The sequence below is a fragment of the Schistocerca serialis genome, chromosome 1, assembly GCF_023864345.2.
Source record: "Schistocerca serialis cubense isolate TAMUIC-IGC-003099 chromosome 1, iqSchSeri2.2, whole genome shotgun sequence".
In the NCBI taxonomy this organism is placed as follows: domain Eukaryota; kingdom Metazoa; phylum Arthropoda; class Insecta; order Orthoptera; family Acrididae; genus Schistocerca; species Schistocerca serialis.
In genome coordinates, this window is record NC_064638.1 from 599,461,304 (window position 1) to 599,487,466 (window position 26,163).

At 40.7% G+C, this 26,163-nt stretch overlaps 1 protein-coding gene across 1 annotated transcript in view; it reads right to left on the minus strand.

The window, feature by feature from the left end:
• Positions 1-19,986: 19,986 nt before the first annotated feature.
• The window catches only part of LOC126477080 (uncharacterized), a 41,130-nt gene continuing 34,953 nt past the window's right edge, over positions 19,987-26,163 (minus strand). Inside the window, exon 3 of the mRNA XM_050103590.1 lies at positions 19,987-20,245. Coding sequence (XP_049959547.1) covers positions 20,168-20,245 — 78 coding nt within the window. The 3' untranslated portion in view covers positions 19,987-20,167. The remainder of the gene's footprint in view (positions 20,246-26,163) is intronic.

A 26,163-nucleotide genomic window follows, 5' to 3' on the forward strand; every position in this document is an offset into this window, starting at 1 on the left:
AAATCATGAGATACGCAAGAGCAAAAATCAGAGCTCATTTTCAGTACAGTCCCAAGACAGTTGTTGTGAGTCTTTTCCTGTGATGCTAAAAGCTATATAATTGCAATAAAAATTCATACAAAAACTCTGGAACTAACCAAAGTGTCAATTCCATACCCACTATCTGTAGCATGGTTCAACTGTGGTATTAGGTTGGGTGTTTTTTGACCATATCTCCTATGATTGCAGCCGTTTTTGTTCTTGCAGAGCTTATTTTTTCCACTATATTGCCATTTGATAACATTTTCCTGCGAGGCCACTCACTTGGTCAGTGCAGTTAACTGGCAAATTGTAAATGATGTAAATAATTCTAGCACTGAATTGCAATTTCTTTTATTAGTGACAAAATTCTCCCGGTGTTTTGAAACATAACTTTTTCCACCAAGGGATATCCAAACGTCACGTCAGCAAAGACAAGATATCTGTATGTCCCGCCAGCAAAGACAAGATATCTGTATGGTGCAAAGTGTGGCAATTGATCCTAAAGAAAGAAAAGTGTGAGGTCATCCCTTGTCAGTACTAAAAGAAATCTGTCGAATTTTGGTTACAAGATAAATTGCACAAATCTTAAGGCTGTCGATTCAACTAAATACCTATGAATTACAATTAAGAACAACTTTAATCGGAAAGACCATATAGATAATGTGTGGGGAAGATGAACCAAATACTGCGCCTTGTTGGCAAAACACTTAGAAGATGCAGTGAATCCATTAAAAAGACTGCCTACACTATACTTGTCTGCCCTCTGCTGAAGTACTGTTGCACAGTAGGGATTTTTATCTGATAGGATTGACAGAGAACATCAAAAAAGTCCAAAGGAGGGCAGCTCCTTTTGTATTACATGATATAGCATAGAGAGTGTCACGGAAATAACACACAAACTGGAGTGGCAATCACTAAAACAAAAGCGTTTTTTGTTGCGACGCAAGCTATTTACAAAATTTCAACACCAACATTCTCCTCTGAATGTGGAAATAATTTGTTGACCCACATCTACATAGGGAGAAAGTATCATAATAAAATAAATCAGAGCATGAATGGAAATATTTAGGTGTTGGTTTTTCCTGCACACACTATTTGGGGTGGAATGGTATGATGAACCTTCTGCCACGCACTTAGTGTGAATTGCAGGCTAATCATGTAGATAAAGATTATAAAATGCAAACAATGATCTTTCCTTGACATAATAATGCATGGAAATTGTTGCAATACTGTTCCAATAAAATAGAATGAAAATGTTGATTTCAAAAACGTTAAAATGATTGAACTGGTTGCAGCACTGTAATATATTATTGTTATTCCTAAAATTTTGGTCATGCTAATGTCTGTTGATTCATCAGTTACAATGTTATACATGTTGTCACCGATATCTTGCCACAAATGTTCCACAAAATAGGTCTTAGTATATGTTTCATAGCTGCACTACACTTTGTTCTATGTATTTGAAGTTTTCTGGCAACATCATTGTCTGAATTTACTCACATACAACTCACTTAAGTGACCACATGATTAGATCACACAGTAGAATAAAGGGTAAGGGAACTGTCAGCTTGATTCACTTCTAAAGATTCTTTCATGGTTTTGAAAAGTATTTTTGTTTACAATACTGCAGCTGTCTCATGTTTTTTTGGGCCACTACAGCTTCCTTGTCAGCATAAGATGATAACAAAATACTGTCACAAAATTTTCAAGATGCTCTTGCGTCTTGCCAAAAATGCTTTCTAAACAGTTTGAATTTACTATTGCAGAACCATTCAGCATGACATTCCTGGGCATACTGTGCCTCTACTTTACCCATGTTCAGTACTAAAACAATATCCATTGATGTAACACTGGCACTATACGTGCTACAAATTTGTTAATACTAGAACTCATAACAATACAGGAAAAAAGAAATAATACCATGTGTTATAAACGTTTAGGTGATGTAAATTCAAGTGCTCATAGTGCTATTTTCTGTAAGCTGAATGGGTCAAGTTATTTTTAAAAGTAACTTTACCATAAAACCATCCTAATGTGTTTAAAATCTATCATAATTCCCATTAGCCATTAGGAAGGTACTCAAAATCACCAGATTTAGTGGGAAAACCACTAACTTGGTTGCAATGGCACAATAACAACACACAAATGCAAGTCCAAACAGAGCACAAAACTAAGCAATATGTGTATACATTCTATAAAATGTGCAGGAAAGAAGAAAAAGTACAATCTATAACGTGTTGCGTGTAACTTCCTGATGTATACAAATCTTGAGAATTAAACTAGTTAAAAAGAATAGTAAACAGAGAACTTTCCACAACTGGCCAAAAACCAAAATGATAGATTTTCAAAACTATCATTTTAAGTTTGATGATATTAGATAAAAATTGGGGCAAATAATGGAATAATCATGAGGTGGGTGAAAAAGCTGAAAATCAGGAGTCCTGCCTAAATCAGGAGAATTTGCACGTGTGTACTATGAGCGAAAGAACAGTGGTTGTCTATAGATGGGTACGTCCGGCTTCAGAATGCATGCACAATGAAGAAGGAATTAATGAAATCAACCCTCTAACCCAAGGGGGTAGCAAGAAGAACAGAAACATTGGGAAAGCAGGGTGGTAAGGCGTACCTTGCCGATCCTACCCCTTCAGTGAAAACCCAGTGGCAAGTTTCCATAATGAACGCCAAAACTTGTGATTGGAAAAGGATAGGTTACATCAACCCGCACAAGGATATGTAGAAAATGCCAAAGCCTGTTGGTTACTTTTGAGTGTCATTCTGTTGACAAGGTTTCCCAGCTCGCCTGACATTCCTGCTCTCCTCATTTACATTTTAAAGCATTATTGGGACATCCTTTTAATGACCCAAGCATTACCAAAACAGCAGAGTAAAAAAAAAAAAAACAATGCAGTCATTGAAGATAAAATCCCATTAAGGTCTGTGAGATGTTGTGCAGCCTTTAAGACTCTATGCATCATTTAACAGTAGTAGCACTTCACTTACCGAGGACTGAGGAAAAAGACAAACTTCCACTGTCTTCTTGATCGCCACGACTGCCTTGGATTGTGTAACTCCTTCCACATGGCTGATTATGGCCATTTTCCTCGTGTTGCTGAGAGTGTAAGATTTGCTGCTTACTGCGCAAAACAACTGGAATTCTGTTATTTTGATGTCCTCAAACCTCCAGTCATTCAGCTGTTCAGCGGTGAATTTCACCTTGCTTGGTTTCACCATGATATACTCCTGATGGGAACTAGTTTGTTGACAACACTCATGCAGCAATCAAAAGTTGTCAAAAGTTAGTGCCCCTTTCCAAAGGCGAGATGCCACACAAAAAAAGGATTTTCCTGACGAGCCACGGATATTTCTGGTGGATTCTTTGATACCTATGGCCTCTGACTGTGTGTTTGTGGAGGCCCAACCTTAAGACTGTACCCACAGAATGGGAGAATAAAATATTCATAGCATCCCTAGTACCTGATAAACAGTCCCGAGTTACCGAAATGAGACTTTGGCAAATGATAGCACGGAAACATTTGGGTATTTTTCTACATGATAGCATGTGGAATTTTTTTAATCTACTGTATTTATCTACTGTATTTCTTAAAAAAACCTTAATCCTACTCCCAACATCACCACTGCTGAAGCCCAAGCTATCCATGATCTGAAGGCTGACCGTTCCATCGTCATTCTTCCGGCGGACGAGGGTTCCACGACCGTGGTACTTGATCGTCGGGAGTATGTGGCTGAGGGACTGCGTCAGCTTTCAGACAACACCACATACAAAGTTTGCCAAGGTAATCCCATTCCTGATGTCCAGGCGGAGCTTCAAGGAATCCTCAGAACCTTAGGCCCCCTACAAAACCTTTCACCTGACTCCATCAACCTCCTGACCCCACCGACACCCCGCACCCCTACCTTCTACCTTCTTCCTAAAATTCACAAACCCAATCATCTCGGCCGCCCCGTTGTAGCTGGTTACCAAGCCCCCACAGAACGTATCTCTGCCTACGTAGATCAACACCTTCAACCCATCACATGCAGTCTCCCATCCTTCATCAAAGACACCAACCACTTTCTCGAATGCCTGGAATCCTTACCCAGTCTGTTACCCCCAGAAACCATCCTTGTAACCATTGATGCCACTTCTTTATACACAAATATTCCGCACGTCCAGGGCCTCGCTGCGATGGAGCACTTACTTTCACGCCAATCACCTGCCACCCCCCCTACCTAAAACCTCTTTCCTCCATTACCTTAGCCAGCTTCATCCTGACCCACAACTTCTTCACTTTTGAAGGTCAGACATACCAACAATTAAAGGGAACAGCCATGGCTACCAGGATGGCCCCCTCGTACGCCAACCTATTCATGGGTCGCTTAGAGGAAACCTTCTTGGTCACCCAGGCCTGCCAACCCAAAGTTTGGTACAGATTTATTGATAACATCTTCAGGATCTGGATTCACAGTGAAGAAGAACTCCAGAATTTCCTCTCCAACTTCAACTCCTTTGGTTCCATCAGATTCACCTGGTCCTACTCCAAATCCCATGCCACTTTCCTTGACGTTGACCTCCGTCTGTCAATGGCCAGCTTCACACGTCCGTCCACATCAAACCCACCAACAAGCAACGGTACCTCCATTATGACAGCTGCCACCCATTCCACATCAAACGGTCCCTTCCCTACAGCCTAGGTCTTCGTGGCAAACGAATCTGCTCCAGTCCGGTATCCCTGAACCATTACACTAACAACCTGACAACAGCTTTCGCATCCCACAACTACCCTTCCGACCTGGTACAGAAGCAAATAACCAGAGCCACTTCCTCATCCCCTTAAACCCAGAACCTCCCACAGAAGAACCACAAAAGTGCCCCACTTGTGACAGGATACTTTCCAGGACTGGATCAGACTCTGAATGTGGCTCTCCAGCAGGGATACGACTTCCTCAAATCCTGCCCTAAAATGAGATCCATCCTTCATGAAATCCTCCCCACTCCACCAAGAATGTCTTTCCGCCGTCCACCTAACCTTTGTAACCTCTTAGTTCATCCCTATGAAATCCCCGAACCACCTTCCCTAACCTCTGGCTCCTACCCTTGTAACCGCCCCCGGTGTAAAACCTGTCCCGTGCACCCTCCCACCACCACCTACTCCAGTCCTGTAACCCGGAAGGTGTACACGATCAAAGGCAGAGCCACGTGTGAAAGCACCCACGTGATTTACCAACTAACCTGCCTGCACTGTGAAGCTTTCTATGTGGGAATGACCAGCAACAAACTGTCCATTCGCATGAATGGACACAGGCAGATAGTGTTTGTTGGTAATGAGGATCACCCTGTGGCTAAACATGCCTCGGTGCACGGCCAGCACATCTTGGCACAGTGTTACACCGTCCAGGTTATCTGGATACTTCCCACTAACACCAACCTGTCAGAACTCCGGAGATGGGAACTTGCCCTTCAGTATATCCTCTCTTCTCGTTATCCACCAGGCCTCAACCTCCACTAATTTCAAGTTGCCGCCGCTCATACCTCACCTGTCTTTCAACAACATCTTTGCCTCTTTACTTCCGCCTCAACTGACATCTCTGCCCAAACTCTTTGCCTTTACAAATGTCTGCTTGTGTCTGTGTATGTGCAGATGGATATGTGTGAGTGTGCGAGTGTATACCCATCCTTTTTTCCCCCTAAGGTAAGTCTTTCCGCTCCCGGGATTGGAATGACTCCTTACCCTCTTCCTTAAAACCCACATCCTTTCGTCTTTCCCTCTCCTTCTCTCTTTCCTGACGAAGCAACTGTTGGTTGCGAAAGCTAGAATTTTGTGTGTGTGTTTGTGTTTGTTTGTGTGTCTATCGACCTGCCAGCGCTTTTGTTTGGTAAGTCTCATCATCTTTGTTTTTAGATGTATTATACAAGTAACTGTAGATTTTTGTAATGGAATGATGTAATTTTTTTAAGTCTTCAATAGCTGTTGTACTGAGAATCAGTGTCAATTTGCAACAAGAAAAGTTAAAAAAATTACATTTTTTTTATACCGAAAATGTGATTGTTCATAAACTTTTGACCTGAACTGACCACATTTCCTCGTTTAGTAAACCACAGTTTCAGAATTCTTTCACAACTGTACATACATTATGATGTTAGTTAGGTGACATTGTGCAAACTCAACTTTGTTTAGACAAAGGAAGTAAATCTTAACAAGGAAACAAGCGAGATTTTGCTGTTACTCAAAATTTGCCACTTCTGAGTAGTGATATTCAAGAGACAGCAAGTTTTAACTGCTACAAATATGATGGGGCCGGACCAATGATCATATCGAGAAACATACAACTGTACTGTTAAATACCTCGTTTGGAAAACTGACACATGAACATTACACAAACAAGAATGTAAAAAATATGGCATACAAAGAGATAGTTGAAAACTGTGGACCACAGTGTTCTTATAAAAACTAAAATAGAATATTTGACATGAAGTTTCAGAAAAAAATTTCTTCATTGTTGCAAGACAGATTTAAAATATCTTCAGAAATAACTTCAAAAAAAGTAGGCCTCTCGAAAGAAATGTATAAGGTGGGGAGACTTGTGTAAGCCAATACTGAAAGTGACCACCAATACTATGTTGGTTCTACTATGTTCATTATTGTCGGTTATCACCCACTGTGTTATATCCAGGTATTTTGTGATTTTTCTTTCAAGAAATATATGAGTACATAGTGAACAAACTGCCAGTGACTGTCAGAATTTTCTTCTTATCATCCATAGTTTCTAATATATAAACTATTTTCAAAGTGCCAAAATGTACCAGAATAAATAAAATGTCTATAAAACGCAGCACTGTACAATGTACTTGTGGTGAGCTAGTCACAATTCCTGAAATCCATCGCCCATAGCCTCTGGCCTGCCCAGGAGCACCGCAGTACTGGTGTCCATGATTAAACCATGAAAATTCACTGCATTATGCCACACACAAACAGACCCATCCTGCGGGCAGATCAGTGAGACAACAACCAATGGGTAGGGCCTGCACATTAGTGGGAAAAAACAGGCTTTGGATCAGCAGGCTGATCTGTTAGACACCACACAGAAATGGCCTGCAGTTTTGACCCGCCTTGGAAATCCACTTATGTGGCCATGGTGATCAATCCATGCAATAGATAACTTGTGCAAATGCTCTGAGAATCATTAATAATGACGATAGGTAGCAACTCACTGTAAAGATGATCACTGAGCCACAGACAGGCATGTAGAAAAGACAACCACACTCTCACAACTAAATTTTCGGCCAAAACCTAGTCAGAAAACGAGCACTCAGGCACAGCTCATGCACACATGACTGGCATCTCCGATGTACGACACCTCAGTAAACAAACCATTTTGTCTGCTGAGACAAAAAACAAGATTTTTCTAGAGGTTTTTTCCCCTTTTTTTCTTTTCTCAAATTTCCCTGACATGATTGAAATTCCCTTATTTCTACAACTTGTGGAAATCCTGTTTAAGCCATCAATAAGCCCTCTCCTACAATTCCCCTCCATCTACCATCTCCACTGCTACGAGCCTTAAAGGGGTTTAATCAATCAGTCAGATGAATGTCTGGGAGTCATTATCAGTGTGAGCCTTTTATTACCAAGTTATCTCCACACTGATATCTAGCAGTTTGCACATGTAACAACTTATGCCTCTTCTCGTCATCTGACTAGACTGTGTGAATTAATTTGCCCTACCGCATCTTAGTTCTCTTAACTAACAGTCTTATAGGTGGTTCTGTCTACTGTTGTTTATCATTATCTATATGCACCACTTGTGGATGCGAACACTGTTCCACCTGCTTTCATAGCTGTGTTACTGATCATGGTGTGAAACAGCAATGTCCCTCTATCGGTTCAGTGCAATAAGGCGTCTTACTTTATTTGTTTTCTTAACCACCATCACTGGAAGTACCACAGTTCCAAATTCAACCCTCCAACTCTGGAATACACTATGGAGGAGTGAACAATTTGCTGTATACACTCTTACATGCAATGATCTTTGCTAAAATCAACTTGGCAATCCTTCAGGAAGAGGAATTTAACTGACAGCACATAGCAAAGCAGCTTTTAGACATTATTGTCAAAAAGAGCGCCCTCCCCCCCACCCATTCCTGATGAGATCTAGTCCAAGTGATTATGAATAATCATGAACAACTAAATAGCAGTAATGATGCTGTCCTACAACATTGAACAAGGAGAGCATCATTCAACAACGAGAGCATCATTCAACAACGGAGAAGCTGTACTTAAAACAGTGCTCAGAACTCCCTAACGTTCAGACACCAACCAATGCAATGTGCCATATCCCTCGCTATCAATGCTCACATTCCGACTCATCAATATGCGTGAATAACACACTTAGAAAATAGCTTGCTTACAAATGCTAGACAAACTTAATTCAAATTTTACCAATTCCATGCATTTCCTATTGCATGGGATGCCCTACACAAGCATGTTACTTGGCAGACGAGTGATTTTCTAGCTGTTAGCAAAGACTGCTAGACACATTCAAACCTGTCACTCACTAAACTTCACCATTTTATTAAAACAAAAAACTATTTAAGCTCTGACTTACTTCCAGCGGTGAAATAACCCTCCATGTCACTACCCCTATTGATAACAACTGACTGTACTCAGTACCTGTGCCAAAACTGTTATGACTTAACTCTTGCTTCTCAAACCTACCGCATTACTTTCGCCAGTAGTTGAGTAATCTTTAACAGTTCCCACAGTGATGTTATCACATCCATCCTTAGACTATTGGCTCATCTGGAATAAATTTTCAGTGTAAGCCTGTTTGACTCATTTCTCTTTTATCTACAGGAGCTACCCTCTGAGATACTCTCATAGTAACCGGTCGATACCACTCAATCTGATTATTACTATCTGCCTATGATCAATCCACCAACTTATACTCATGAAAAGGGACAAATTAGTATGAATCAAATTACTGAACATATCAATGATCCACACTAAATTAAATCTGACCTTACCTAGTCTCATTTTGACTCCTCTAGCTCTGCTTTTCATTTAAATAGCTGTGTAACTCTTGCACAAAAATAATTTACTGCTAGTGACATAGTAAGATACCAAAAGAATACCTGAGGCACAGCCGCCAAGCAATTTTCACAAATGAAAATTTTAACTAGAAGACATAAGGCACAGATCCTCCCTTATTCCTTAGACTATCAAAGGAACTTTTCTGTCCCATGACGTGGCATTCAGGGACCACTGGGGTCACAGTAATTCCAAAACTTACAGGATGCTGTCCCACTGGTCTAGAAGTGAACATGAGACATTTAGTTTTGAATACTGTTCACAGAGGGCATCCCATATGATGTTCTGGGAAGGAAAACAGATGTTCCCAAACAGCTGCACTGAAATGGTCATGCGGAGACACTGCTCTCTGTTTATATTGTGTTGATTTGCGAAATAATTATCCATCTTCACAAGTATTGGTTATCTGCAATCAGAATTTGGCAACTACATAAAAGTATAGTAATATTATACAATAATTTCATCAGTATTGCCTGGTGGGTTATGCATGTCCTAACGGTACTTCATCCTCAAATCAGTTTTCACCATGGTAATTTTGCAAATTTACAGGCCTGTCAATGCATAAAAAAATTGTATTTAGTACTGTTGTTTTATGTATTTGTAAGCCCTTGAATGAGCAATAACTAAAAACTAAAGAACAAAGAATTGCTGTGGATATTGGAAGAATCTGACTGCGACTTAATTGCAGGTAATTCATCACATGAAAAATACTATGCCAATCAGGACGACTCCAACAAGAGAGAATATGGAAACTGCTCAGAGTATTCACTTGAAAATGGTGGTCAGTCTGTTACCACCACCAATGATGAGGTGAGTTCAGATGGAATGTCTGTGTCTACTATACCATCTCAAAATAATGTTCCTATCATGTGGTCTACACCAAACTGTTCATTTTTGCCTAGTCACTCTGTCAGTCAACATCGCACAACTATCTCATTATCCACCCTGATCGGACTATCTGGTAAAAGAGTATCTGGTGAAATGGACTATTTCTTCAAGGGTTTCCTTGCAGTTTGATTAAGTACATTAGCAAAGGTACAAACAAGCTTTTGGATACATAACGAAGATGTAAGAAAAAGAGATCAACTATACAGGGCTAAGAGAAATAATGTTGTTTGTCATATGCTTGTAATGAGCTACAATAAGGCACTCAGTGCATCTGATTATTGGTCCTACAATCACCCTTTGGGAAATGAGGCAATACAAGCAGCCACTACACGCAACAGGTTCCAGCTGTTGCTATCAAAGTTATATTTCAATGACTTCCAGTGCCCTCTTGATGCTTCAAAAACATATTATACTGATCAAGTTCTAGCTTGCCTGAAACATACCTTTCCAACTGGAAGGGCAGGAGACCCCTAAAGAGTATGAGTCGATGACAAAATGCAAAGGGAGATCTGCTCTAAAACAATACCTGCCTCTAAAACCAATAAAATTAGGCATAACAATGTGGACATGTTGTGATGCTGTAACTGGATAAACTTATGATCTAAATAATAAGCACGGAAACAAACAGTGCAACATCTTCCAGTGACAAACACTCTAGGGGATGGATTGTTTGACTCTGGCAGAAACAATCGGAACTGCATATGTCACACTTGTTTTTGACTTTATACTAGTATCAAGTTGCTCAATACCATTAATTTCTATCAGTTGTTGTTGTTGTTGTTGTTGTGGTCTTCAGTCCTGAGACTGGTTTGATGCAGCTCTCCATGCTACTCTATCCTGTGCAAGCTTCTTCATCTCCTCGTACCGACTGCAGCCTACATCCTTCTGAATCTGCTTAGTGTATTCATCTCTTGGTCTCCCTCTACGATTTTTACCCTCCACGCTGCCCTCCAATACTAAATTGGTGATCCCTTGATGTCTCAGAACATGGGCTAACAACCAATTCTTTCTTCTAGTCAAGTTGTGCCACAAGCTCCTCTTCTCCCCAATTCTATTCAATACCTCCTCATTAGTTATGTAATCTACCCATCTAATCTTCAGCATTCTTCTGTAGCACCACATTTCAAAAGCTTCTATTCTCCTCTTGTCTAAACTATTTATCGACCACGTTTCACTTCCATACATGGGTACACTCCATACAAATACTTTAGGAAACGACTTCCTGACACTTAAATTAATACTCGATGTTAACAAATTTTTCTTCTTCAGAAACGCTTTCCTTGCCATTGCCAGTCTACAATTTAGATCCTCTCTACTTCGACCACCATCAGTTATTTTGCTCCCCAAATAGCAAAACTCCGTTACTACTTTAAGTGTCTCATTTCCTAATCTAATACCCTCAACATCACCCAACTTAATTCGACTACATTCCATTATCCTCGTTTTGCTTTTGTTGATGTTCATCTTACACCCTCCTTTCATGACACTGTCCATTCCATTCAACTGCTCTTCCAAGTCCTTTGCTGTCTCTGACAGAATTACAATGTCATCGGCGACCCCAAAGTTTTTATTTCTTCTCCGTGGATTTTAATACCTACTCTGAACTTTTCTTTTGTTTCCTTTATTGCTTGCTCAATATACAGATTGAATAACATCGGGGAAAGGCTACAACACTGTCTCACTCCCTTCCCAACCACTGCTTCCCTTTCATACCCCTCGACTCTTATAACCGCCTTCTGCTTTCTGTGCAAACTGTAAATAGCCTTTCGCTCCCTGTATTTTACCCCTGCCACCTTCAGAATTTGAAAGAGCGATTCCAATCAACATTGTCAAAAGCTTTCTGTAAGTCTACAAATGCTAGAAACATAGGTTTGCCTTTCCTTAATCTTTCTTCTAAGATAAGTCTTAGGGTCAGTATTGCCTCACGTGTTCCAACATTTCTACAGAATCCGAACTGATCTTCCCCGAGGTCGGCTTCTATCAGTTTTTCCATTCGTCTGTAAAGAATTTGCGTTAGTATTTTGCATCCGTGACTTGTTAAACTGATACTTTGGTAATTTTCACACCTGTCAACACCTGCTTTCTTTGGGATTGGAATTATTATATTCTTCTTGAAGTCTGAAGGTATTTCGCCCGTCTCATACATTTTGCTCACCAGTTGGTAGAGTTTTGTCAGGACTGGCTCTCCCAAGGCTGTCAGTAGTTCTCATGGAATGTTGTCTACTCCGGGGGTCTTGTTTCGACTCAGGTCTTTCAGTGCTCTGTCAAACTCTTCATGCAGTATCATATCTCCCATTTCATCTTCATCTACTCCTCTTCCATTTCCATAATATTGTCCTTAAGTACATCGCCCTTGTATAGACCCTCTATATACTCCTTCCACCTTTCTGCTTTCCCTTCTTTGCTTAGAACTGGGTTTCCATCAAAGCTCTTGATATTCATGCAAGTGGTTCTCCTTTCTCCAAAGGTCTCTAATTTTCCTGTAGGCAGTATATATCCCTCTACATCCTTACATTTGTCCTCTAGCCATCCCTGCTTAGCCATTTTGCACTTCCTGTCGATATCATTTTTGAGACGATTGTATTCCTTTTTGCCTGCTTCATTTACTGCATTTTTATATTTTCTCCTTTCATCAATTAAATTCAATATTTCCTCTGTTACCTAAGGGTTTCTACTAGCCCTCGTCTTTTCACCTACTTGATCCTCTGCTGCCTTCACTATTTCATCCCTCAAAGCTACCCATTCTTCTTCTACTGTATTTCTTTCCCTCATTCCTGTCAGTTGTTCCCTTATGCTCTCCCTGAAACTCTGTACAACCTCTGGTTCTTTCAGTTTATCCAGGTCCCATCTCCTTAAATTCCCACCTTTTTGCAGTTTCTTCAGTTTTAATCTACAGTTCATAACCAATAGATTGCGGTCAGAGTCCACATCTGCCCCTGGAAATGTCTTACAATTTAAAACCTGGTTCCTAAATCTCTGTCTTACCATTATATAATCTATCTGATACCTTTTAGTATCTCCAGGGTTCTTCCATGTATACAACCTTCTTTCATTATTCTTGAACCAAGTGTTAGCTATGATTAAGTTATGCTCTGCGCAAAATTCTACTAGGTGGCTTCCTCTTTCATTTCTTAGCCCCAATCCATATTCACCTACTATGTTTCCTTCTCTCCCTTTTCCTACTCTTGAATTCCAGTCACCCATGACTATTAAATTTTCATATCCCTTCACTACCTGAATAATTTCTTTTATCTCATCATACATTGTATCAATTTCTTCATCATCTGCAGAGCTAGTTGGCACATAAACTTGTACTACTCCATCAGTAGGTACCACTATTAAGTCCAGAAAAGATATGCCGAAAGTTCAAGGGAAATTTAACAGAGGAGAACCTGTATTTTTTGCAAACCATCAAGGAACCATGGCAACAAGGTGGCAAGACAGTAAAGAAGTTACTGTTCTCAGCAATTATCATGAGGCTACAGTAGAGAAAGCTTGTTACAAACAGAAAGGCGGAAGCAACTTGGAGATAGACTGACCAGGCCTTTTTACAAAAACTACATGGGACGGATGGATTGACCAATAGGCTCATGTATATGACCTCAACACATGCTAAAGAAAGTAAAGGCAAGAAAGTATTTTATAAATTGCTTATGCTTTCTGTTGTGTATACATTGATTATGTATAATGAAAACACCAGGAGGGAACTCAAATTCACTATGTCACACACAAGAGATGCAGAGGCAAGCCACCAAAAGGAGCTAAGGTGACGCTGAATGCAGATGACTACTTGCCCATCAAATGTACTACTAGGAGATGGAGCACATGATGCACACAGAAGAAAATTGAAACAAGGACAAAAACAGTTTTCATTATGTGTCAAATACCCCTCTGCAAACAATGTTTCACAGCCGATCACACATAACTTCTTTGTAACCTTTTTCCACATGCATTCACTGTAAACTTTATCAAAATAAAATATTTTATACACTATTACTTGTTTTTCTGATTTCATGGTTAGACTACCAATGGGACAACTCCCAAACTACTGGTACGTGTCCCAAACCCCAAATTTGCCCTCCGCACATCATATGCGTATGACCATGGATGACTGATCTCCCCAACGCCTACTTAACACATACATGAAGAAAATACTGAAACAACAAAAGCAATAAAAGGTTAAGAAATGTATTTGGTTACAAGATGACTTACATAAACTCTCATTTTCTTCATGGGCAAATTACAAAGATGTTCATTACGATGTTGCGCTGGTGTGACACTAAGACTTTATAACTGATGTACACTGCGCATGATCTAGAACAGGCTTTTCCCTGTGGAATTGTCAAGACCCACAGTACTTCGTGTAATTTGCTAACTGACTGTGAAATTAATTTTAAAAGTAAACCTACTCTTTTTTGCTTTTCTTTTTTTTTAAAAAAAGGGAGAAAAGAAGGGAAAGAAAGAATTAACTTGCTGTGCCCTCTGCATATACTTCTCTAACACCCAAAATTAGGATTTTAATATTTTTAAAATTCTCTTTTTCTTTAAGCCTTCATTAATAAATTTTTAAAGAGATGTCCTCAGTGGATTGTACACCATTAAAATATGGTGTTTTGTCTAAATACAGGATATTATATAGAGTAATACATTAGGACAACATGCCTATCAGAATAACCTTAAGATGGATCCCTAAATAAACTGGCTTTCAGCCATATTGTAACAGAATTGTGTGGCAGAAATCTGGTTTCTAGTGTAATTGTGCTGTTACTCAAACTGTACTAAGTTAGGAGGCTCACCCCATTATACCCCTTTTTGCAATTATTAACAAAACACATTCACCTGATAACTTAGTAGAAGAGCCCCCTCTACATTGGACCCCTTTTTTACTGCTTACACATTACTGTCAACCACCTCTAATTCAAACCTGATGAGAAGTATTGCCATTCCAGAATGAGATTTTCACTCTGCAGTGGAGTGTGCAGTGATATAAAATTTCCTGGCAGATTAAAACTGTGTGCCCGACCGAGACTTCAACTCGGGACCTTTGCAATTCGCGGGCATGCCATGTCTCCGCAATATCCATTCTTTCAGGAGTGCTAGTTCTGCAAGGTTCGCAGGAGAGCTTCTGTAAAGTTTGGAAGGTAGGAGATGAGGTACTGGCAGAAGTAAAGCTGTGAGTACCGGGCGTGAGTCGTGCTTCGGTAGCTCAGTTGGTAGAGCACTTGCCCGCGAAAGGCAAAGGTCCCGGTTTCGAGTCTCGGTCGGGCACACAGTTTAAATCTGCCAGGAAGTTTCATATCAGCACACACTCCGCTGCAGAGTGAAAATCTCATTCTGTAAACATCCCTCAGGCTGTGGCTACGCCAGGTCTCCGCAATATCCTTCCTTTCAGGAGTGCTAGTTCTGCAAGGTTCGCAGGAGAGCTTCTGTAAAGTTTGGCAGGTAGGAGACGAGGTACTGGCAGAAGTAAAGCTGTGAGTACCGGGCGTGAGTCGTGCTTCGGTAGCTCAGTTGGTAGAGCACTTGCCCGCGAAAGGCAAAGGTCCCGAGTTCGAGTCTCGGTCGGGCACACAGTTTTAATCTGCCAGGAAGTTTCATATCAGCGCACACTCCGCTGCAGAGTGAAAATCTCATTCCGGAAACATCCCTCAGGCTGTGGCTAAGCCATGTCTCCGCAATATCATTTCTTTCAGGAGTGCTAGTTCTGCAAGGTTCGCAGGAGAGCTTCTGTAAAGTTAGGAAGGTAGGAGATGAGGTACTGGCAGAAGTAAAGCTGTGAGTACCGGGCGTGAGTCGTGCTTCGGTAGCTCATTTGGTAGAGCACTTGCCCGCGAAAGGCAAAGGTCCCGAGTTCGAGTCTTGGTCGGGCACACAGTTTTAATCTGCCAGGAAGTTTCATATCAGCGCACACTCCGCTGCAGAGTGAAAATCTCATTCTGGAAACATCCCCCAGGCTGTGGCTAAGCCATGTCTCCGCAATATCCTTTCTTTCAGGAGTGCTAGTTCTGCAAGGTTCGCAGGAGAGCTTCTGTAAAGTTTGGAAGGTACTAGACGAGGTACTGGCAGAAGTAAAGCTGTGAGTACCGGGCATGAAGCGTGCTTTGGTAGCTCAGTTGGTAGAGCACTTGCCCGCGAAAGGCAAAGGTCCCGAGTTCGAGTCTCGGTCGGGCACACAGTTTTAATCTGCCAGGAAGTTTCATATCAGCACACACTCCGCTGCAGAGTGAAAATCTCATTCTGGAAACATCCCCCAGGCTGTGGCTAAGCCATGTCTCCGCAATATCCTTTCTTTCAGGAGTGCTAGTTCTGCAAGTTTCGCAGGAGAGCTTCTGTAAAGTTTGGAAGGTAGGAGACGAGGTACTGGCAGAAGTAAAGCTGTGAGTACCGGGCGTGAGTCGTGCTTCGGTAGCTCAGTTGGTAGAGCACTTGCCCGCGAAAGGCAAAGGTCCCGACTTCGAGTCTCGGTCGGGCACGCAGTTTTAATCTGCCAGGAAGTTTCATATCAGCGCACACTCCACTGCAGAGTGAAAATCTCATTCTGTAAACATCCCTCAGGCTGTGGCTCAGCCATGTCTCCGCAATATCCTTCTTTCAGGAGTGCTAGTTCTGCAAGGTTCGCAGGAGAGCTTCTGTAAAGTTTGGAAAGTAGGAGACGAGGTACTGGCAGGAGTGAAGCTGTGAGTACCGGGCGTGAGTCGTGCTTCGGTAGCTCAGTTGGTAGAGCACTTGCCCGCGAAATGCAAAGGTTCCAAGTTCGAGTCTCGGTCGGGCACACAGTTTTAATCTGCCAGGAAGTTTCATATCAGCGCACACTCCGCTGCAGAGTGAAAATCTCATTCTGGAAACATCCCCCAGGATGTGGCTAAGCCATGTCTCCGCAATATCATTTCTTTCAGGAGTGCTAGTTCTGCAAGGTTCGCAGGAGAGCTTCTGTAAAGTTTGGAAGGTAGGAGACGAGGTACTGGCAGGAGTAAAGCTGTGAGTACCGGGCGTGAGTCGTGCTTCGGTAGCTCAGTTGGTAGAGCACTTGCCCGCGAAAGGCAAAGGTCCCGAGTTCGAGTCTCGGTCGGGCACACAGTTTTAATCTGCCAGGAAGTTTCATATCAGCGCACACTCCGCTGCAGAGTGAAAATCTCATTCTGGAAACATCCCCCAGGCTGTGGCTAAGCCAGGTCTCCGCAATATCCTTTCTTTCAGGAGTGCTAGTTCTGCAAGGTTCGCAGGAGAGCTTCTGTAAAGTTTGGAAGGTAGGAGGCGAGGTACTGGCAGAAGTAAAGCTGTGAGTACCGGGCGTGAGTCGTGCTTCGGTAGCTCAGTTGGTAGAGCACTTGCCCGCGAAAGGCAAAGGTCCCGAGTTCGAGTCTCGGTCGGGCACACAGTTTTAATCTGCCAGGAAGTTTCATATCAGCGCACACTCCGCTGCAGAGTGAAAATCTCATTCTGGAAACATCCCCCAGGCTGTGGCTAAGCCAGGTCTCCGCAATATCCTTTCTTTCAGGAGTGCTAGTTCTGCAAGGTTCGCAGGAGAGCTTCTGTAAAGTTTGGAAGGTAGGAGGCGAGGTACTGGCAGAAGTAAAGCTGTGAGTACCGGGCGTGAGTCGTGCTTCGGTAGCTCAGTTGGTAGAGCACTTGCCCGCGAAAGGCAAAGGTCCCGAGTTCGAGTCTCGGTCGGGCACACAGTTTTAATCTGCCAGGAAGTTTCATATCAGCGCACACTCCGCTGCAGAGTGAAAATCTCATTCTGGAAACATCCCCCAGGCTGTGGCTAAGCCATGTCTCCGCAATATCCTTTCTTTCAGGAGTGCTAGTTCTGCAGGGTTCGCAGGAGAGCTTCTGTAAAATTTGGAAGGTAGGAGACGAGGTACTGGCACAAGTAAAGCTGTGAGTACCGGGCGTGAGTCGTGCTTCGGTAGCTCAGTTGGTAGAGCACTTGCCCGCGAAAGGCAAAGGTCCCGAGTTCGAGTCTCGGTCGGGCACTCAGTTTTAATCTGCCAGGAAGTTTCATATCAGCGCACACTCCGCTGCAGAGTGAAAATCTCATTCTGGAAACATCCCTCAGGCTGTGGCTAAGCCATGTCTCCGCAATATCCTTTCTTTCAGGAGTGCTAGTTCTGCAAGGTTCGCAGGAGAGCTCCTGTAAAGTTTGGAAGGTAGGAGACGAGGTACTGGCAGGAGTAAAGCTGTGAGTACCGGGCGTGAGTCGTGCTTCGGTAGCTCAGTTGGTAGAGCACTTGCCCGCGAAAGGCAAAGGTCCCGAGTTCGAGTCTCGGTCGGGCACACAGTTTTAATCTGCCAGGAAGATTCAGTATTGCCATTGCTGTATCATCTGGCACCTGGGCATGAGGAACCCAGCATGTACCATCTACCTCCAGCTAAACATACAGTTATCTCACTGCTGCACTCTGCCACACTACTTCAATGCTTGCCTCACCACACTTACCTGCTGCCTCGCCAGTCAGCCAGATTCCAATTGTAATCAAAGATTTACCAAAATAAATAGAAACAATAAGTGTTCTATCACCCCTTGTTACCACAATTTAATGGCTGTAGAAGCAATTATTGTAAATTTATTCCAAGAACAAAATTCACTGCAATTAAATATCTTTCTTGGGTGTGCAAGGAATGGTATTGATAGCCACAATGCCACGGTGTAGATGCAAGTACTTAAGTTGGCACTACGACCGACACTGATGATAGCGCCCTCTAGCAGGTGCTGTAGAGATCTACGAGTTCCGCTGCAGAGTCGGCCCATTTGATCAAGAACAGACGACCGGGAGACTTCACTTGCTATTGAGACTATGCACTACTTACGATGGGTCTAAGGCTTTGCACCTCAGTGCAAAGTTATGCATTCAGTTAATACTGTGATATAGTAAAACCATTTCTAAGAGTAGTACGAAGAATCTTACCTCACCTGCTCCCACTCACTTTCTACATTCAGCCTACCCATTCAGTTTACAGGAGCAGACCCACGCGGCGCCTTCCAGGCGGGATACAAAGCAAGGTACCCATAACAGAACTGTCATTCCAAAGATTCATTTCGTAACTCACTACTTTTCTAAATTCACTGCTCTACTCCTGCAAGAAGGGGAAGGAATGCAAAAGGTAGCTACCTGTTTTGAGGGAATAGGGACCATTTTTTTAAAGTTTTATTCTAAATTGATTTCTGTGGTTGGGTTTGCTGCCTGCTAAGAGACTGCTCTGACAGCCTGTGCACAATTCTAGTGTGTGATGACAGGCTAAGTGCAATTCTCATGGTAAGGTTTCTGATAGTCAGACAACTCGGTGAGTAAGCCACAACCCTCGGCCAACAGTAGCACGGGAAAAGGTCTCAGGTGTGGGCAGTTGAGGACTGGAGCAGAGACACTTCACTCTGCTGCTTGGAACTGATCTGACAATATGTCCTTTTCCTACTCTCCTATGATACACTTTGACCTTTGGCATAATGACCCCCTCCAGACATGTGACATCTTTCCCAAGTGTGCCATATGTATATCTCTAAAGGTACAATAAATGTCACCAGGTTTTTATCAGATTTTCTCCACTCATGTTCGAAACTTACTCCTCATGGATTCCCACATATTCACCAATCCTTGTTGCATCCTGTACAGCCTAAAGCAATTGGGGAAACCATGGAAAACTTACATCTACATGGTCAAATGGGGATGTGAACTGAAGTCGTCCTTAATACTAGTCTGTTGTGATTACCACTGCACCATAATACTCAATGCTGGCAAACAAGATACCAGAATCATAATAAAGGAATTTTACTGAATAACAATCTTAAAAATTACTAAAATGAAATGTTGCATCCGATAAACTCTTAGATAAACTAAATGGAACTTTTTTCGTAGCAATTATGCAACCAATCTGAACATTGTATAAATCTTTTTGTGCCCAGTGACAATGAATATATTGGCACAATGGGTGAAAAACAAATTACATCTAGAAACTGTGATGCAGACAGTTCCAGAAGGAATAAGTGTAAAACAGATTTTAAAAAGTTTGTTATTTATTTCCATGAAATACCTTTAATATTTACAGTATTTATATATTCTTACTCAGAAATGAAGCCTTTTTAAGAAAATTATGTACAATACATTTATATACAGTAACTACACAAAATAAGTTCCGCTACTGCTTCTGAAAATTTGTTCTTTACTTTCAGAAAGGCATTACTCTTGTGTTGGTTTGTCACGTGTTTCTTCCGCAAACCATCGTTGCACAGCTTCATCTTTCAACTTGTGGTACATCTGGAAAGGACATTTCAGGTGAAGCACATAGAAGAAAACTTTGAGAACTGTTGAAAAAGCTACTTAAATAAAAAGAGTCTGTCCTTACATCACATTACAAATAAACTGTAAGAACCCTTTTTAAAAGAGAAAGTGATGCCACATTTCCCATGCCCAAATACATGAGCACAAATATAATGTCTTTTAAACAGAGACACACATCAAAATCCAAGAAAATTAGTGATGTTGCATCTTACTGCCTTTTAATCCATGTGACAAGTTCATTTTCTGGCTTAAAATCATTATGGCAATAATTATTAGTCTCTCCATGCTCGGAGAGCAACTGTACAAGTAGTTAATTAAAGGCCACTGCAGGTAGTCTTTTATTTAAGTTCACAGGACAGCTTCGCGTTTCACATCCAGGCCGTTTTCAAGTGTGTCTGAAAATGGTCTGGATACAAATGTCAAAAATGGTCATGGACATATCAGCAACTGGAGTGGCCTTTCATTAATACGGCACTAATGACTTAACATTTCTGTTATTATTATTATTATTATTATTATTACTGTTATTATTGGAAAAAGAAGTCTTTACATACTTCCTGCACGTTATTCAGTGTGGCATTCTTAAAAGATAAATTTATATTTTTCAAAGATATGACAAGGTAATTATGTGTTACTAAACCTATTGGCATTAAATTCTTTATTGTAATCCCATAACATCACTTTATTCTGTGGGGTAAATCACATAGGTATAAGCTGTATATTGTACATAGGAAAAAAATTGTAAACATTTCGGGATTAGTCCAGTCATACAAAGTGTTACTGCCAATTGTTTACCATGGGTTTTCTCCAAGGAGCACGTAAAAGACCAAAGAAAGAAACAGAATCTATGCAACACTGCAATTTTCTCCCTCTAAAATTCAGAAATTCTTCTTTGATCCTTGCCAGTCTTTTTCATTTTTCGAAAGTGTGCTTGTGACATACAGATTTTTATTTTTTTGTTTCACTATTGCAAAGCCATTTCCATCTCTCAAAATTGCCTTTCTGCTCCCTGTGCTTCAAAAGGTCACCACAGGAAACTAAAATGTAAATAATAAAGCTATAGCTGTGCCTATTACTGGCTGATACTGTTAAATCTTCAAGATTTCCTCCTTAATGATCCTTGCGTGTTCAACAGCAGAAACTCATCAGAGACTACAGCAAAGAATTTTGCAGACATCCTCTGTATGTTAATATGAACTCATTTGTTCATAATCTACTTGTAAATGTCTCTTCAACAAGTTGGGTATTCTGACTGTTGCTTCATTACTGTTGTGTTGTTCTCTCTGAAGACTAGTTTCATGCAGCTCTCCACACTAGTCTATCCTGTGCAAGCCTCCTCATCTCTGAATAACTACTGCAACCTACATACATTTGAAAATGTTTACTGAATTCATCCCTTTCTCTCCCCCTACAATTTTTACCCCACACTTCCCTTTAATACCAAACTGACAATTCCTTGATCTCTCAGAACATATCGTATCAACTGATCACTTCTTTTAGTCAATCTGTGCTTCTCTCTCTAATTTTCGATTCTGTTCAACTGCTTTTGTCCTTTGATGTCTTCGGCAGAATTACAATGTCATTGTCAAACCTATAAGTTTTTATTTCTTCTCCCCTGTACTTTAGTTCCTTTTCCAATTTTTTCTTTCCTTTACTACTTGGTCAACGTACACATTGAATAATATCGGGGATAGGCTACAACCCTGTCACACTCCTTTCTCAACTACTGCTTCCCTTTCATGTCCTTTGACTCCCTACAACTGCAGTCTGGTTTATGTACAAGGTGTTACAACTTTTTGCTCTCTTTATTTTATGTTACACAATATGTCTATTTGCTGATGAAATCTGCCTTAAATAATCCGCCACAATTTGAGAATAGTGATGTCTATAGCTGTAACACTAAAAGAAAGAAAAAACCAGTATTACTCATTACTATAGCTGTCAGAGATTCGAGAATATTTTAATATTAAGCCACAAAAATCTTCGGTTATTTGTAGATAATGTAAAATACCTGAAAGGCAGCAAAAACACTAACTCTTTTCTCCTGAGCAACTTCAATTATTCCAAAGACAAAATTTTAGTTAAAAAGGAGAAAATTAAGAGAGAGAAAAAAATGAAAGCAACTAGTTACTTGGGTAGTGCACAGATTATTGGCCTATAAATGGACAGGATGCAGGCATATTCACTAACCTATCATGTGTACTTTGCCTATTAACTGACTCATTCCACATCATTTTTATAAAAATTGTGCAAATAATCTACGTAATATACGAGGGCGGTTCAGAAAGTAACCTCCGATTGGTCACAGTGCGGGTTGTGGGGGGAGTAGCGACGCCATCTGTGCGTTCACGCACTCAACAGGTCAGTCGGCATCAAGCCGTGGTCGAGTGAACGTCGTACCTGCGCTAGTTTAGTTTTTGTGGCAGTTTGAAATGTGTGCTGCAATAGAAAACCCTGCCAAATGTGAAGTGCGTGCTGTCATAAGGTTTTTTACAGCGAAAGGATATTCTGCAGCAGCTATTCATCGTGAGCTTTGTGCCGTGTACGGACCAAGAGTTATGAGTGAAGGAGTTGTCCGTGAATGGGTACGTTTATTTAAAAATGGACGAGAAAACGTTCATGATGAAGAGAGGAGTGGTAGACCATCATTGGTGACTGACGAACTTTTGTTCAAAAGTTCGTGAAAATCGACGTTTCTCAATGTCGGAGTTGTCTACTGGTTTTCCACAGATTTCTAAGACTCTCTTGTACGAGATAGTGACAGCAAGATTGGGTTACCATAAGTTCTGTGCACAATGGGTGCCCAAAATTCTTACCGACCACCACAAAACTCAAAGAATGGCCTCTGCATTAGACTTTCTGTCACGTTATGAGGACGAAGGAGAACCATTGTTAAACAGAATCGTGACCGGTGACGAAACCTGGATTAAGTACGTGAACCCTGAGACAAAAGAACAATCAAAGATGTGGGCACATTCAAATTCGCCTACCAAACCAAGAAAAGCCTCGCAAGATTTTTCTGCCAGAAAACTGATGGCAACGGTGTTTTGGGATGCCAAAGGGGTGTTGTTGGTTGAATTCATGGAACGTGGTACGACCATTAATCAAGACGTGTACTGTGAAACAATAAAAAAGTTACGACGGGCTATACAGAACAAACGCCGTGGTATGCTGACTTCCGGTATCGTTTTTTTGCACGATAACGCCCGTCCTCACTCTGCTCGCAGAACAACGGCCCTTCTTGAGTCCTTCAAGTGGGACGTTATCAACCATCCACCTTACAGCCCAGACCTGGCACCAAGTGATTATCACCTCTTCATGCATTTGAAGAAATGGCTCGGGTCACATCAGTTTGATGATGACGAAGAGCTCAAAGATGCGGTCACAGGCTGGCTCCAGGCACAAGCGGGTGATTTTTATGCAGAAGGAATTTCAAAGCTTGTGAAGAGATACGATAAGTGCCTCAATCGCTATGGAGACTATGTAGAAAAATAGTGCAAAGATGTAGTTGTAAGATCTATATATTAAAATATTTTTATTTAACTTGGTGTATTTTTTTAAATCAACCGGAGGTTACTTTCTGAACAGCCCTCGTATATTTAAAGTAGGAAATCTTCTCCAGCACAACAATGATCTATTTCATTACATTTTACACTTTTGCAATGCCCATATCACTAAATATGATCTCAGCTTTACTGACACAAATAAGTAATCAGGCAACCACATACTCCTATGGATCTGTTTTCACTTTCCTCTACACTTTCTCAGTTTTTTAACAGTTTTAGAACATCCGAATAGTTTTAACACTATTTTCCATAATGTGAGCTAGTGTCATTGTGCGGATGATTAAGGGTGAGATCTGTTGGAGGAGTGAGTGGGAATGTATCTCAAATTGATTTTTATCTCTTTTCTCACATTTTGTCCATTTTAGCCTCATTTGTTTTAACTGCTTTCATGTAGGCACTTATCACTGAGTGCTCCTAATCCCTCCCCCCCCTTTCCCCACATTAACATGCAAAAACACTTATTTGCCACTCCCCTTATTTCTAGAGCACACCATTTATTTAGCGTAACTGCATGATCTACTGTATCAAAGACTTTGATAAAGCAAAGAAGATGACTGTTATATTATCTCCTTGGTCCAGAGCTTCCAGAACATGTGTAAATGGAGCTAAAGCTGATCCTGTGCTTTTCCTAGACCTGAAACCGAACTGATCTTTGTTCTTTATGCAGAAGACTGTAATTTGTTAAGTACCTCATAGTCTATTTTTCATCAGGTTTCTGTTGCTTTTGAAAACAATGAGCGTTCTAAAATGAGCCCAAACTGCAGTTTCTTGGCAGAAAACTGAACCCCATCTTTGCGCTGCACTCCACTACAGTACACTGCACAGTAAGCTGCAACTGACAAGCCCCTATTGCAACATTGGAGGATGAACAAAAAACTGCAAAATCTATAAAATGCGTGCTTGAGCATCAGTTGCCTTTTTATTTAAAATTCAAATATTGATCAGTTTCAGTCAAAGACCATCTTCACGGATTCTATCCAAAGAGAAAAATAATACATGTACTATACAGGAAATGTACAAAATCTTTTCCTTGGAAGTGTAAAATATATGTGAATACTTGCAGGGTTAGAACAGTTTAGGCCACAACATCAAATCTATCATTACTTAAATAATAACCACGTCTCACATGGTGAGCATGCCTTGAATTCCAGTACAGCATAAAGGACTTTTAAAGGCAAACATACTAAGAGAAGATCAGACGTATAAGTGCTACAATTGTACAAAATATTGAGGAGTAGTCAAAGATCTTTACAAAGTATTTTCGATATATGGTACAAAAATATTTTAATGGTAAGTTTCTTGTTTAATGCAGGGAACTGGACTATCTTTGGCGAACATCTTTGGTATTCACACGTAAACAGAAAAACAAAAGTTGCTATCTCCAAACATAGAATAACATCAACCTTGCAATACAAGATATAAATCATTATAAACCACTGCTTATACTCCATGAAATGTGTATAAACAAAAGTCGTTATATCATAAACATAATGAAAATAGTATCCATAGCATAAAAACAAGTTACAATACAATGTTCAGAAATAGGATGAAATGTCACCCAACATTCATATGAACCTAAGTTACAGTAATGAATCATTTTGACTACATTTACAGGGAAACATCATATGTAAATAAAGTTTAGTTAAAGTGCTTAGTCACAGTAATACAAATATCATAAAAAAGGGGGGGGGGATATAAATAACCGCAGCATAAGTAATCATGTGCCCAAATTTAGCTTTAAAGAATGTTGGTAACACATGTATATAAAGTGGTAATGACGAATAATTTTCTTTATCGAAGTCCAGCTTTATCTAAAAGGTATTACAGGCTCAGCCATTAAGGATATGTGTGTTTACATGTGAAACTACACCAAAGATGTTCACCAAAGATAGTCCAGTTCCCTGCATTTTGCAAGAAACTTATCATCAAGATATTTTTGTACCATATGTCAAAAACACTTTGTAAAGATCTTTGACCAACTCCTCAATATTTGGTACAATTGTAGCACTTATACCTCTAATCTTCTCTTCAGCAATGCTCTGTTTATACACCTTATTAGTATGTCTGCCTTTAAAAGTCCTGTATGCTATACTGGAACTCATGGCATGCTCTCCATATGTGATGTGGCCTTTATGTAAGTAATGACAGATGTGATGTTATGGCTCAAACTGTTTTAACCCTATTTAAGTAGTGACAGATGTGATGTTGTGGCTTAAACTGTTTTAACCCTGTAAGTATTCACGTATACTTTACACTTCCTTGGAAAAGATTTTATAACATTTCCTGTATACTACATGTATTTTTTGTATCCTTGGATAGAATCCTTGA